This window comes from Miniopterus natalensis, chromosome 1 (genome assembly GCF_054644295.1).
Source record: "Miniopterus natalensis isolate mMinNat1 chromosome 1, mMinNat1.hap1, whole genome shotgun sequence".
NCBI lineage: Eukaryota > Metazoa > Chordata > Mammalia > Chiroptera > Miniopteridae > Miniopterus > Miniopterus natalensis.
The window spans coordinates 197944761-197960346 of record NC_142081.1 but is presented as its reverse complement, the minus strand read 5'-3'; the positions used below and the strand labels follow the sequence as shown (position 1 = coordinate 197960346).

The following is a 15586-nucleotide window of genomic DNA, read 5'->3' as shown; positions in this document are numbered from 1 at the left end:
GAAAACTTTGACCTTTGTTTCCACCCGATTACCTACCCCCCCCCAAAAAAACACCCCTGCACCAAACACAGTACTCACATTGAGGGTTTGGTATAGCTCAGTCCCCTCTCACTAAAAAACCCTCCCCCATGGACTGGCCTCCTCCCTGGGTTCTAGTTTCCCCTCTTACACTTAATTCACTCCTGTTCACTACATTATGCACAGCTATTTACCTCTTTTCTACTCTGCCCCAGGCTTACCTTTGCATAGTCAGACTCATTAGTGTCTCACAAAGGACCATTTAGGCAACCCAGAATCATTGGCAGAGATTCTGTCATTTCTTTCGAATTTTCTTTCTCCGTAGGAGGAAGAAACCTGTGTGGAAACTTACTTTCCTCACCTACAGGAAGGCTGAAGCAGCTATAGTCTGGGTTCTCCCTCTTCCTTTCAGGTATATATGTCCTTTCTTGACATCTATTGTTGATGAACTTATTTAACACAATGGGTCTCAAACTTTTGGTCTCTGAATTCCTTTACACCCTTAACATTTAGGGCCCTCAATAATTTTTAACGTTTATTTACATGGTTTTTTATCTATCAGTATTTACCATATTGGAAATGAAAACAAAAATTTTAAATATTCAATTCAAAAACCAAAAATTAACATATTACATACCAACATAAGTGGTATCTTTTTGTGAAGAAAAAAAAAATTCCAAAACAAACAAACACCAGTGAGAATGGGATCCCTTTACAGTTCTGCAAATCTCTCTAAAGTCTGGCTTAATAGAAGACAGCTGTTCTGCATTCATTGTTTTGCAGAATCACAAGTCACAGCCACTGGGAATTCAACTGTGTGCAGCTCAGGACAGCCAGAGCGAAGGCAAATAACATCTCAGCCCCGTGAAAACAACTCTTCCTCCTGCTGCTCGCTCTTCCACAAACGCTGTTGCAATGCACAGCCTCGTTGTAATCCTCTTAAAAAACAAAAAACAAAAAAAAAACACTTGAAATCGGTGAGATCGTGAATTAAATCAGAACCGTGAGCCAAAATGTAGTAGGAACTCATTGGCTAATGCAATTTTATTAAGTATATTGAGAAACTGTAACACCGTCCCATAAACTCTTAGTGATCCTGCAAACCTGCGTCTGCAGAGAGCCGCTCACTGCAGGTAACATTGTTACAACCTGGATGGCTCGCTGGGCGCACGTGTCCTCTCTCGTTCTCACGGGAACGCGAGGAGCGAAGTGGCCTCGGCGGCCGACGGCTGAGACCAAAGGCTTCCTGCCTCTCGCTCGGGCCGTGCACACCTGCTCTGCCGTCGCACTCACTGCATCCAGAGGGGCACCGTCCCCGGGCTTGGGCACCGTCCCCGGGCTTCGGCCCCGCACCAGGTGAGTCCTTGAGGTCAGAGGTCAGGCTGGGTCGCCTCCCGTCTCCCGCCCCCCGCGCGGCGGGGCGCAGTCGAGGCGGGAGCCACGAGTGGGGATGGAGACTTTTGGCTTCCCGATCCTCTCGCTACCGGGGGCCTACACTCCCCACGCGGGCCCCGGGACCTCCCTGTGCGGTGAGGCGGGGCCGGGTTTGACGGAAGGAGAAGCGAGCGCGGGTGTGCGCGCGTCTCGGAGGTTCGGGGAGCCGCGGGAACCGAGCGGAGGCCGGAACCTTTGTGCTCGCGTCGTCGCTGGCGGGCGGAGGCCGGAACCTTTGTGCTCGCGCCGCCCTGGGCGGGCGGAGGCGTGCAAGGACGGACCGGTCCTCCAGCGGCCGGGTGGCGCGGTGGTCGCCGGCTGCTGACGTGGGCCGGCCGGGCTCAGGGCTTTAGGTGCGGGGCACTATGGCGGTAGACATCACACTGCTGTTCCGGGCCAGCGTCAAGACCGTGAAGACTCGGAACAAAGCGCTGGGAGTGGCGGTGGGCGGCGGGGTCGATGGCAACCGCGACGAGTTGTTCCGCCGGAGCCCCCGGCCCAAGGGCGACTTCTCCAGCCGGGCGCGTGAAGTGGTGAGCTGGTTGCTATGGAAACAGCGGGCTGGAGGTGGGGGCGCACCCCGGACGCAGACCCCAGACCCCAGACCCCAGACCCCAGACCCCAGACCCCAGACCCGAGCCTGTCCCATAAGCGTTATGTGAAAGAAGCGCCTGGAGAAAAGCGGCCTGAAGGGGAGACAGAGTTGGTCCCGGAGGGCCCACAGCTGTCTCGGGAGGGAGCCGCCTCCTCGGGAAGCGCGGGGACGGCCTCCGGGCGGCTCTAGGGGGCGACTCCTCTGGGCGGGGCGGGGGGAGGCGCTCGGAAATCTCAGTTCGCAGAGTGCGTGGGCTGCCCTGTAAGGTGATGAGTTCGCTGTCACTTGAACGCCGGGGAAATGTCCCCAGAGCCCTTTGCTTTTCGGTCGCGGCGCTGACCACAGTGTGTCTGCCTCCAGCGTTTTCTCGTCTCTTGCTCCCCTTTCCCTTCCCCCACCCCCCAGCATTGAGGTCAAAGAGCGCGTTCCTCTGACCTCTCCCTTCCCCTCGCCTCCTGCCGCAGGTTAGGGCTCGAGCTAGGGGCCAGTGGGCCTTGAGACTGGCTCCGGGCGATCTTTCGCGACCCTCCACGCCGCAGTCACCTAAACTGCTCTCCGTTCCCTGGACGCCGCCGGCTTTCGTTCAGGGGAGCAGGGGCCGTCTCGCGGCGGGAACAGTGCTGGGCGCGTCAGAATCGCCAGCGCCCGACCCGGCGTCGCTTAGTATATGGCTGTTGAATGAAAAAAGAAAACAAAAGAAAAGGAAAAAAAAGGTGGTCTGTCTTCCCCCACCAACCTCTGTAAGGGGAGAGGGAATGTTTGCCTTACTCACTTTTGTATCCTTGGCACCATGGTGGGTGTTGTTTTTTTGTAGCTTGACGCTTACACAGTTCTGTGCGTAGTCTTCAAGATAGAAAAACACGAAATCACAGAAGAAGGTTCAGAGCTCTGGGAAGTGCAAGTAAGGAGCTCTGAAGCTTAAACTTAATTACTTTCATGGTAAATCCACTTCTGTTTGACTCACAGCCCAATACCTGGTACTTTGCAGACATATTTTTTAATGAATATGTGTGTGCACAAATTAATGAATGGCAACTTTCAGAGAATATTCAAGCATGGGGGGGGGGGAATGCAGAGGATTGACCAGATGAGTCTATTCAGCCTATCAATATGCATCTATTAAGCACCAACCTTCTGATCAGCACTGTGTTAGAATAACACAATTTAAAAGGACTGGTGGAGGAAACATACATTTTAACCAAACAAGTGCCATAAAGCCTAGTAGATGTGTAGAGCACAGAGGAAATGTGTTCAGCTGTACCTGGGTGCCAAGACTGGCTGTATAGAGGTGATGATTCTTAAAACAAATCTTGAAAGAGGAATAGTTGGCTCCAGTGCCGACAGGGTGGAGAAGGGCATCTCAGGCTAAGAGAAGAGTGTGTACAAAGGTGTGGAGATAGGTGACCTTTATGCTCAATTTATATATACTCAGTGCATGTCTGCCCATTAAAATACAAACAAATTAGTAACGACATTTCAAATTTTGTGGGGATGAACTTATATCTGAACAGCTCTAAACAATGATGAATATGCCACTTTGCAGTGAGAGCTTGATTAGTTAAACTTATCTGGACTGTGGGACTAATGGGGACCTTGGGAGTGGAGAGAGGACTGGGACTTGATTTGGAAGACTTGCATTTGAACCTGGGTTCTGCCACTTAGAAGCAGGTGACGTGGGCAAGTCCTGTTACCTGGCCCTCAGTTTCCCTTTCTATAAAATGGGCATGATAATACCTGCTTAACTGATAAGGAAGTTATTAGAATTTTATGAGGCTGTGTATGTATCATAAAGAACCATACTGATTATTATTGTTCCCCTTCACCCCCTACTTCAACCCCAAACAGGCTGTTTAGACTGTTTTCCTCATTGGTGCCAAGCTATGTTCCCTAAACCTCTTAGTTTTCTTGTACTTTCATTTCTTGCTTGCAAGGGGAACCAAGTAAGTGCGTGGAGGAATCAGTGAAAATCTGGTGCAGGTACTAATAGCATCGATGGTGGAGAGAGCAGCATTTCTCTGTCATGTTGAAACTCTGTCAGTAAGGACAAATGTGTGGCAAGCATGCAGCTGTTCTTCTCTTCCTGCCTGTGACCATGGAAGCCAGTGCTGATTTCCCAGCAGATCTGTAAAGCTCAGAATCCTTCGCAACACTGTGCCCCAGACAACCATTACCAATTGTCGGGCCTGACATTCATGTTGAAATCTGCTTGACATCTTATCTGACGTATAGTAAAAATAGAACCTGTATACCTAAAGCTGAACCATGGGCTTTTTTCTTTATGTACTTAAAAAGATTTCTTAAATATATATATATTTTATTGATTTCAGAGAGAGGAGAGGAGAGAGAGAGATAGAAACATCAATGAAGAGAGTCATTAATTAGCTCCCTCATGCACGCCCCCTACTGGGGATCAAGCCCGCAACCCGGGCATGTGCCCTGACAGGGAATTGTAGCGCAGTCTCCTGGATCATAGGTCATTGCTCAGCCACTGAGCCATGCCGGCTGGGCTAAAAGGATTTTAAGTTCATGTTGTATAGGCTTCTCATTTTATAGGAAAACTAATACCCAGGTAAATGAAATGACCTGCCCAGAGTCCTAATATCTGAGCTCATAGGACAGAGCCAGAAGTAGAAGCCAGGTGTTTTAATGCTATTTATTATGCCCCCCACTTCCGCCCATCCTCCTACCTTTAATTTTCATTATAATTTTAAACCAAAAATTCAGTTATTTGGCTTTAGAATGGCAGTAAGTCTTCTTCTTAAGTTAATACTGAATTAATAGCTGGAGACTGAATGGTATTTAGAGCAGAAAGACCTGAATTGGAATGCTTCTTACTGTATGAACTTGGGCAAGATATTAACCTCAGTTTCTTCACTTCTAAAATAGAGTGAGTGGGTAATAACAACCTTACAAGGTTGCTATGCAGATGGAATGAGAAAAGGTATGCCAGTGCCTGCATGAGCCTGAATTCTTTTGGTTGCAAATGTATTTTATTATTAAGATGTGGTTCCAATTTTGTCCTATTTAGATCTTGGAGACAGTTGAGTCTACAAATAAGATGCCCAGTACAGTTTTCCCTTGAACAGCCCTGGTTTAAACTGTGGGTCCACTTATACACAGATTTTTAAAAATAAATATGCAGTCAGCTTCCCATATCCATGGCCTCGTACCCCCCAGGTTTCGGTTGGAAAACGACATTTTTGATTGGAGGTTAGGAATCTTTTAGTGCAGAGGGCCAACTTTATGCACTGTTCTACACCATTTTCTATAGGGGACTTGAACATCTGCGGATTTTGGTATCTATGGGAGGTCCTGGAACCAATCCCTTGCAGATACCTAGGGATGACTATAGTTAAGTTTTGGGGAGTCAGAAGTTACACATGGATTTTTGACTGCACGGGATTTTGGTACTCCTCACCCTGGTGCTGTTCAAGGGTCAGCTAGCTGCACGGAGATCTGAGGCCTGCTTCACAAATCCAGCAAACACTGGGCTGGGCCTTCCTTCACATGGTGAGAAATACAAGGCAAGTCAGCCGCAGAGGACTGCAGATGGGGATAGAGACCACTAGGGCCCTTGTGCATGCCAGGCTCTTAGGCAGAGTTTGTCTTCTCTGTGTGCTTGTTTTCTTGAAGGAAATTCATCTTGGATAATAATTGTGTCACATGTTATAGAAGCATGGTTCTTTGGGATGGTCAGTTCATTTTCTCCTTCATGCCAAGGAAAATCCGCACTGGGTCAAAGAGTTCCCTCTTTCCTCAGCTTCTAGTTGGCAGGCCACCAACAATTCATTGTGTCACATACTGGGATGGGGCTGCTGAAACTGGTCTCCTCAGGGTGACATTATAAGTTAATTCTTCCTGTCCAGAGTCTGGTTCTGCCTCAAAAGCTTGAGAACCAGATTTGTCAACATGCTGAGGGTGGAATCATCTATAAGGACAGATACTGACTGAGCTCACACCAACTTGTGTTAGAATATTCAGCCCTATAACTAATACTCAGGAAGATACAAAATTTTGAAAATCAATTTAATTTTGAGCTTCTGCTAAAATAAATTGTTAAGGAACTCTGTTAAGGACTTTAATACCTGATCTCATTTAATTTTTCTTTGTGGGGGGGGTTAGAAATATAATACTGTGTGATTTTGCAATATTGATTGCATTATGAACAGTGTCATTCTAGAATTCACACACTTAGTGTTTGAGCTTTCTTTTTCCATGGAAATCCATATGGGCTCCCTCTGGTGGGTGAAGTATCAGTGAAGTCTGCAACGGTTAATTATGGCTTGTATTATGAAAAACTTCATGTGTTTAAAACTTTAGGTTTAAAGTTGACCTAAGAAGAGGCCCCTTCAGAACCTCTAATAGACAGTGAACCAAAGGAGTGAAAGTCTGATGTGTTGAATGAACTCATGTCACACAGACATGAAAAGCTTGTGGCACAGTTGTAATTTTAAACTCAAAGCACTTTTTCCTTCCCAACTTTCAGGGTCTCAAGTGTATAAAACCTGGAGTGTGCCAGCTCCTACTTCTCCCAGTGTAACATGTGCCTGTTTGTCAGGACTTTCTTCTGGAGCCCCTGAGCTGTATCCAACCGAGTCACATTATTATACAAATTCCTATTTACTTTTCGGCAGGTGATGAGAAAACCTTGGGGAATGTACACTTGCCTTCTGGTCTGAGTAGAAGTGACAGCAGCAGCATATCTCGACTCAGAGAAATTGAGAAAGTAATTAAAAAGCATAAGTTTGAATTATAAATACTTTTGGACTTTGCCATTAATTAACTGTGTGGTTTTGTAGAACACACCTAACTTTTTTGTTTTTGGTTCATGTTTGCTTTTCTTTCACATTTGTCTTGTTTAATGTGAGGGGCTTTGGCTTGATAATCCTTAAGGACCTTTTTAGCAGGGGCTCCATGACTCAGTGCTCTACTCTCTAAAAGTCCCCAGGTAAAGATATATATATCCTCACCCAAGGATATGTGGTTATTGATTTTTTGAGAGAGAGGAAGGGAGAGAGAGAAACATCGATGTGAGAGAGAAACATTAATTGGTTGTCTCCTGTGCACGCCTCGAACGGGGATTCAACCCACAACCTAAGTTTGTGCCCTGACCGGAAATTGAACCCACAACCCTCTGGTGTGTGGGAGGATGCTTCAGCCAACTGAGCCACCCGTCCAGGGTGCCGGATATATTTTTAAATGCTTTTTGCAAGGATAACTACCCAATCAGTGCTTTGTGCTATTCCCTCCTTCCCTGCCCCAAGTTCCTGTGTACTAAGAATTTTTCACCTAGATGAAAAAACTGAGTTTGTGTTTCAGAGTTGTCATTTGGTATGTTTCCACAATGTATTTGATTTACTAGTGATTATGTGTTCTTATAATAGACTTTTATCAGTGTCCATTATATGTTTTTGAGGTTGACTAATTTTAAAATCTGATTGTAAAAGTGGTAAGAGCTCATGAAACAGAATAAAGAACATGAAGTTCACATATAATACTACTGACCAGAAAAGGCCACTGTCAGAATTTTGGTGTATATCTTTCCAGACATTTTTCCTGTTAAACGAAAACAGCATTTCTCTGTGGTGCTGTTATGTGGCCCTTCTTTTTATCTTTTCTTGCCTTTTTTACTTATAATGTATTATGGACATTTTCCATGTCAATACATGTTGTTCTGTGTCACCAATTTATTTGGCTGCATAGCCATTAAAAATAACCTCACAGTTTATTTACCTGAACCCCTATTGAAAGATATTTAGGCTGCTTTCAGTTTATCACTAATTTAAATAAACTACATTTTTACCAGATTTGTCTCAAATTTATAGATTTTTTTTTTCCTTTTAGAGATTATAAATTCACCTTATTTGTGTGTTTTTTTCTTTTTTTAAAAAATATATCTTTATTGATTTCAGAGAGAAGAAAGGAGAGGGAGAGAGAGAAACATCAATGATGAAAGAGTCATTGATCAAGCCCACAACCCGGGCATGTGCCCTGACTGGGAATCGGACCCTGATCGCCTGGATCCTAGGTCGATGCTTAACCTCTGAGCCACACCTGGCCAGGCATACCTTACTCGTTTTTTTAACCTTTCCTCAGATATAAAAAGTTGGATGTCCTAGCACTGATAAAACGAATATACCTTTCATTTTGGGGACGTGTTCAGTGCATTGGAACCTGTCAGTGCTGGAGAAGCGTAGGAAAGAGGATGATAGGGGTAGACTGGTCATTAGGACTGGCGAGGAGGTGAGTGTGAGCGTGATGCCTCGGTGACAGCACTGGAGCCGCTGGCGGCCAGTGGGCACTCCGTAGCCTGCAGTGGGAAAGAAATGTGGGTTGCTTAATGGCTCATAGGTTGCAGGAGGCCTCCAGAGCTTTTGTTCAAAGTAGGTATACACAAATCAATGGCCGTCCTATGTCTAATTAGTGGCCACTTAAAATCTAATGAAAACATTTGCAGTAATAACAAAGCATTTCTGGAAACAACCTTAGTAAGAAATGAAAATATCCCCCTTGAGGAAAACTTCACAGTTTTGTAGAGAGATACTTGAATAGTTAAGGAAGCACTTTGTGTCCCTAGAAGGGAAGAAAAAGTGTTGTAAAGACATCAGTTATTCCTAAGCTCATTTGTAGATTTAATGCAGCTTTAATCCACATTTCGGCAGAACTTTTTCAAAAGTAGTTCTGAAATTCATGTAGAAAAAAAGATGTGTGAAAATAGCTAATTAGTTTCTGAAGAAGAGTGAAAGAATGTGTGTGTTCTGTTGGGGGACCTAGCCTTGCCAGATACTAAAACATTTTAAAGCCAAAAAATAACATACGCATATCTGGGTCACTCAGTGAAACCTGTTAGACCAGGATTGTGTGTGTGTACGTTTGTGTGTGTGTGTGATGCTCAACTTGATGAGGGAAGCATCATCAACCAGAAAAAGATTTAGTCAGTGATGATTTGGGGATAATTGGCTAGGACCAAAAAGAAAAGTATTTTTCTAAGGTCCTTATCTCACCATACACACATTAAATGTTTAGATGGACAAAAGATTTCACTGTAAAAGCAAAGCTGCAGAAAATGAATATGAACATTGACCTGTCTCCTGGAAGTGGTAGGTCTTTCCAAGTTTAAAATTAGCAGCAGTAGTCTCAGTAGTAATAACGGTGATGAATTTGATGATGATAGTTATGGCAGGTATCACAAGTACTAATTACAGAGAGACATGAGAGCATCAAGCCGAGTACAGAGAAATTATTAGGTAAATATGGCATATACTGAAAAGTATATCATAATACGGAAAAGATTGCTTATATTACCATGTTAGGTTAAAAAAATTACCATCCAAACCAGGTACAATTAAAACTGTATACAAAAGAAAAAATCTCCAGGTGTGGAAATCACGATTAGAGGGGAGTACACCACAGTGTTAACAAAGATGGGATAGGGGTGATTTATTTTTCTACTTCTATCATCCTGAATTTCTTTAATGAGTGCATTATATTTTTGAAATGAAAAGCAGAACAGTAAAACTCTCAAAAGATGAGTTTTTATTGAGATGCTGTGGTAGGAAATGGAGAATTAATATCTTTTGATTAGAAAAATGTCATGAGTAAGCAATATCTAATTATATATTAAGTGCACAGCGGAGGGGGTCCCTACTTAAGTGAAGACTGTGATGAAACCTTTTGTAAAGGGAGTAATTTTCTTGTAACTCGGCTGGATTCTCAGTTCAGACTTCCTTAACTTTCACAAGAAAATCATCTACAAATGTTGCATGGAGGTCTTAGCTTTCTGGTTTTCATTCTAAAAAATAACAAACGATAATAATAGCTACCACTTGCTGAACACCTACTCTACCTGGTACTGGCTGAAAGCTTTATAATTGAGTTGACTATCCTTGCAAGTCAGGTGCCTTTACTCAGGGAGAAACTGAGGTTCAGAAGGCTAAGGGACCTGCCTAGGATGATGTAGCAGTGCTGGGAGTATGCCCTACACCTAGGATTGCCTGCCGCCTCTGCAGGCCTGTGAATGTGTGGGTGTGGGCATGGTGAGTGCTGTCCCAGGACTTAGGAATTGCGCTTCATTTGGAATTCCACAGGTCAGATCTCTGGTCGTTTTCTCCTTGGCATATTGTCAGGTCATCTGCTGTCTTTAGGGGCGTACTGTGGTCCATAAATCATATTCATTTGAAAGTGCCTGACTAGCTTTTGGGAAAATACAGCTGCCTCCAACCAAACTTTTTAAAGAATCAATGATTACCTTGTACAGATTTATTTATTTATTTTTCTGTATCTTAATAGTTAGTGTGTTTTAATAGTTAATGTAGTGTTGAGATATGCTTCTGGGGAGAAGGAGAAGAGATTTGTGGTTTTAGTTAGTAAATTATGGGCAAGAAGGCCCAGCTTAATTTCAATCCTCCCTTGAGGGTATTTTCCCATTGCTTTTTTTACAGAATGGGGGGAGGGAGGGAGACACATCGATTGGTTACCTCCCACATGCTCCCCATGGGGATCGAGTCTGCAACCAAGGTACGTGCCCTTGGCCAGAATCAAACCCGGGACCCTTCAGTCTGTGGGCTGAAGCTCTAACCACGGAGCCACACCGGCCAGGCTCTATATTATATTATAGACATTCAGAAAAGTGTAATTCTTTTTTGTCTTTGGGACTCTGTTTTGTTACTTTGCTTGTTCATTCAACAGACATCTTACGGAGAACTTCAGAGCTGAGATGACTTTTCACAATTGACCAGCGAGGCAGGGGCCAGGCCTTTAACCCACCCGTTGGCCAGCCATTGGAGGTGGGCCTCCCCCAGGGCAGGACCCTACTGGTGCATGAGGCAGCTTCCTTCTGTTGTGAGCCATCAATAGGCAGTTCTGGAAGTTGAGGGAAATGAGGACCTCATTTCTGAAGGCACAGTTCTGCCACCCTACTTTTAGGGCTGTGTGGGGATTGAATGATATAACTGTGTGTAAACCTGCTAGTGTTTATCTTGCACAGTATAGGTTCTCATTAAATAGCAACTACTTCATTATCACCTTATATTTGTTAAGTACCTATGAGTAAAAAAGGCATTTATATTGCCATTTGGGATAGAAAGATGAGTGAGACTTTCACCTGGCCATCAGTACACTTACAGTCTAGAAGAGGGCATTCATTCATTCATTCATCCATTCATTCATTCAGTAAATATTCATTGAGCACTTGATGTAGACTATGAACTGTTTTTGCCCCTAGGGACAGAGCAAAGATGAGACAGAGTAAATCTCTGCTGTCACGAAGCTTATATTCTAACGGGAAACACAGTAAATAAGGAAACAGATACATAAAAATATTTTTGTCAGGTACTGATAAGTAGACTCCTAAGTATAAGACATACTCATATGTAATTAGAGAATTCTTAAGAAGAGGAACTTGAAAAATTCAGAGAGGTTATCCTGGGTGAGGATGAGAGGAGACTACATGGAGGAGGTGACATTTAGTTGGGCCTCATCGATTTCCACAGGTGGAAACAGAAGAGAGGCCAGGAACATGACAGAGACTGTGGAGTGAGAAAGCACAGGATGGGAAGCCCTGAGGAAAGCTCAGTGTAGCTGGAAGGAGGGTAAGAAGTAGGTAGTGGGCATGCCGTATCTTATCCCTGCCCTTCCTGATCCACTCTCCACCTTCCCTCTGCTCTTGCCCGAGTAGGCCGATCTCTGTAGTATGTGGCTGGGTTTCCTTGCTCTCTGACTTCTGATTGGCTTCAGCCAATGTGAGGCTCCAGCAGGAAATTGAAGGGCTGGAGGAGAGGTGTTGGTTTGGGAACTGGGTAGAGGGCAGACACCCAACCTGCATCCACGGTCCATGGCTCCGGTTGAGTTTCTGCCCACCAGCCCTCCAGTGTTTTCCCTGAGCATGTCAAGCATCCGTGGGTTACTATGGATTTAACCAATAGGCCGGTACCAGCCAGCCGTAGACAGGATTGCTTTGCAACCCCAACCCCGAAAGACAGCGCCACAGGGAATTCCTCCCGCGGGCAGGACTTTAGACAATACATCTCTGCCTTTTTATTTATGGTGGTTTTATAGAAGATATGTTTCTCCTTCTCTCCCTTTCTAGCTCAACATTCCAGTAGGCAGAAGTCAAGAATTTTACTCAAACAGATTTTCTCTTAGTGATGTGGCAGTTTATGCTTTTTCCCCCAGATATGACCTGAAAGGTTAGAGATGGTAAATGGCTCTGGGGCATTTTTGACTCTCACGCTGGACTGGAATGGAACCTGTAACCCATTATCAGACTCTGAACCAAGCTGCCTTGTCTCTCTCCTGTTTTCGTTTCAGTGGAAATGTGTGTTTTTATTCTGTCAGTGGACAGTTTACATACCTAATATACCTAATATTAAGAGGGAATTATATAATGAATACTTGATGTGAAGGACTAGTTAAATACTTCAACTCCAAGGGATTCCATTAAAGTAACAAGGAAATTACATTTAATTTTAAATGGTAGAGAGATTTTTTAATGTTATTGCTATTAAGCATGTATTACACACACTCAGCCCACTTTTTGCAAATGAATTCCCAAAGCACAATTCATCTTTATATAGGTGGAAAGCAAACATTCTTGCAAAACATGTAGTTTGATGTCTTCTTAACTGCGGAGAGAAGCATACTTTTCCAAAGAATAGAATGTGATGGTTGATTGGAAAGTTTTGGAGTTACAGGCTTTTAGTTCTACCTCTTGAAATAAGAAAATATATATAAATGGGTCCCCAGATGAAGGCGTGGTGGGGTACTTTATAGCCCTAATTGACTCCAGACATAGAGGCCGCGATTTGTAAGCAGGCAGTGACAAGAGGAAGTTAAATCAAAATTAAATTAAGGGAAGGAAATTAAAAAAAAAAGATATCAAGGAGAGGTGATGAATTTTCTGAAAGCTTCTAAATACCTATCTGTGGGCAAGTGGCAAGTCTGTGAGTATATCTCAGTTATGTCAAAGATGAAATCTGGAAACATTTCTGTCCTAAAAAGGACCTCCTCTCTTTTCTGAAAGTCTTTTTTATATTCGTTGGTTGGTACAATTTAGTCAGTGCAGACATATTCGCCTCTATACTTTTCCATGACTCAACTGTCAGCAAAGATCAGTATCTTCCATGATGCACATGAAGTGATATTTTGGGAGGGTTGGGTTTTCTGTGTATATTTTGAGATTTTGTTGTAGTTCCAGCTCATGTAAATAAAATTCTAGGCACCAGAGCCTACCAGAGACTCAGCCACGCTGACCATGGCCATCTCTGCAGTTTCTGTCTCCCTTTCCTGACCCAAGGACAGGGACTGTTCCACTACCATGCACAAGCACAGAGCATGGAGTGCACACACATTCGTGAAATGAATTAAGTGAGTAAATGCCTGTGCTTCCTCTTTCTCTTCCGTCCCACTTTGTGTGGGTTCAGACCTCACCACCTTGAGCCTGAGCTTGACAGTGCTGGAGCCATCCCCACAGCCCAAGCCAGGCCACTGTGCAGAAAATGTGCTTTTATGCTTATGCAGAAGAGCAAATGCATTCATACTGCTCCCTCCCCACATGAATTCTTGCATGTTTGGCTGGCATTCAAAGGTCTTTATAGAGCTAGCCCTGCCCCCTTTTTCAGTTTTACATCCCCCACTTCCCGAATCATCCCTCCAGCTTTAGCCAGCTCCTCTATTCAAAGCCTCCCCCGCTTCCCTGCCTCCTCCTGTGTCTCCTGCTGTATCTCTTGCTTGGGTGCCTCACTTTCCTTCCTTACTCATATCCTGCCCATCTTTAAAGGTACACCTTGTCCCATACTAGCCTTCTGAGTTCAGATCATTTGCTGCCTGTATTGCTCATTAAGCAAGGAGCTATATGTGGCTGCGACAGCCGCTGCATCATGGTCTTGTTATTTGATGATTGCATTGTTGCTTAACTTTCAGAGTGCTGTCATGTTGTCTCCCAAACTATAGTGTTTACTTTTGAGCATGGGGGTCAGAAAGGAGAGGGTAGGACTCTGACTTGATACTACTTTGTCTTTTCCTCAGTGGCTCTTGGAGCTGGTGTGACAGCATTTTGACAGGACTGTCACCACATCGTAACCACTCTGTATTTTCAATGCCTAGCACCATGCCCAGCCCATAGTGGGGATTCAGTACATGATACGTGACTACATGAATAAAAGACATTCTCAAACATTTGTTTACTAGTTTGACTGAAAGAATAACATAGATGATTTTTCCTCTTCTAAAAGCAGTAAAAATCCAGGTTTTCATTGAGCTTTTTCCATCATTAACAGTTCTCCTTAAAGCTCTTCTCCTTCCTGCCTTCAGCTTCCTACCGAAGTGGAAATCAACGTCCTCTCGTTCTTTTCCCGGTGAAATTGGAGAACAGCTGTTTAGTCACCTCCTTATAAATAACCCTCAACAAGTAAAATTGCCTCTAGGACTTGCTTTCTCCAGATTAAATTAGCCCAAAGCCCCCCCTTTTTTTTTCTTATAAAGGCCTTTTCAAAAGGAAGCATTTGTTATTTTTAATTTTTTCCCCAGCTTTTTATAAAACTTAATTTTTTTCATAGACATGCCACAGGATAGCCCTGTGAGGGCCTGATTAGTGCTGCCTGGATGGAAGGCACCTCGAGCCTCCTTCTCTTGTTTTTGGAGTATCCTGTTGACTTTTTTTTCCATTGCCTATCAACTATAACTTGTCCACTCTCCTGCTCCTTGTTTTTGTGTATGTGTGTGCATGTGTATTTCTCTAAATGTGTGACGTGATATTCTTCCGCACACCCTAATTTGCTGTATTAAGAGTCTTATGGTTACAAATTACAGCAAACCAAGTGTAAATTGCTTAAATGATCAGGGGGATTTATTGGTTTGTATCACTGAAAAGTCTAGTGGTAAGACTTAACCCTCCCCCAGCATGGCTGGACCCATGGACGAAACAGTGTCACCAGAGGCTCCCTCTGTTCCACCTTCGCAGTGCCAGCATCTCCTGTGAGGCGCCCCCAAGCTCTAGCCTCATGGGAGCTGGAGAGCTGCAGCACTGGGACCTACTTTCCCACAGTGCCCCACCAGAGGAAGAGAGAGGCTCTGTTCTCCTGATTCCAACAGAACCTTGGGTTTCTGTCATTCTCACTGTCTTACATTGTGTAGTATGCCTATCCTGAAATCCACCCGTCTCCAGAGGGGAAGGGTAAACTGCTCAGCTTGGTCTGCTGAGGACCATACACATGGCTGAGAATTGGGCAAGAATGATTTCCAAAGGAAGTTTGGGGAGCTATTTCTGGAAGAAGGGAGCGGTGGATGTGGGTGGCCAACAATAGATGTGCGTTGCTCTCAAATTGTGCCCTTCACTCCACTGTGGATAATTAATATCGTTTTGAACTGAGAGGTTTCTGAGAATGAATTCTTCATTCATTTAATCATTGTTTATTGAGCATCCAGTATATGCCAGGCATGCAACCTGGTGTTGGTGTACAAACACAAGTGAGACAGTCTCTGACTAGGAGAAACTCATAGTCCGGTGAAAAGAGATGAACAGGCAGGAATTAAAGCGTATGG

The 15586-nt window shown here is 44.2% G+C and overlaps 1 protein-coding gene across 2 annotated transcripts in view; it reads left to right on the top strand.

The window, feature by feature from the left end:
- Positions 1-992: 992 nt before the first annotated feature.
- The window catches only part of STX18 (syntaxin 18), an 83828-nt gene continuing 69234 nt past the window's right edge, over positions 993-15586 (top strand). Inside the window, exon 1 of one of the 2 annotated variants that reach the window (XM_087828301.1) lies at positions 993-1374. Coding sequence is in view for 1 of the 2 variants with exons in the window: in XM_016203718.2 (XP_016059204.2) it covers positions 1818-1985 (168 nt within the window). In the remaining variant the exon portion in view is untranslated. Of the gene's footprint in view, positions 1375-1764; positions 1986-15586 lie in introns of those variants that run through there. The other variant, XM_016203718.2, reaches the window with a different exon arrangement.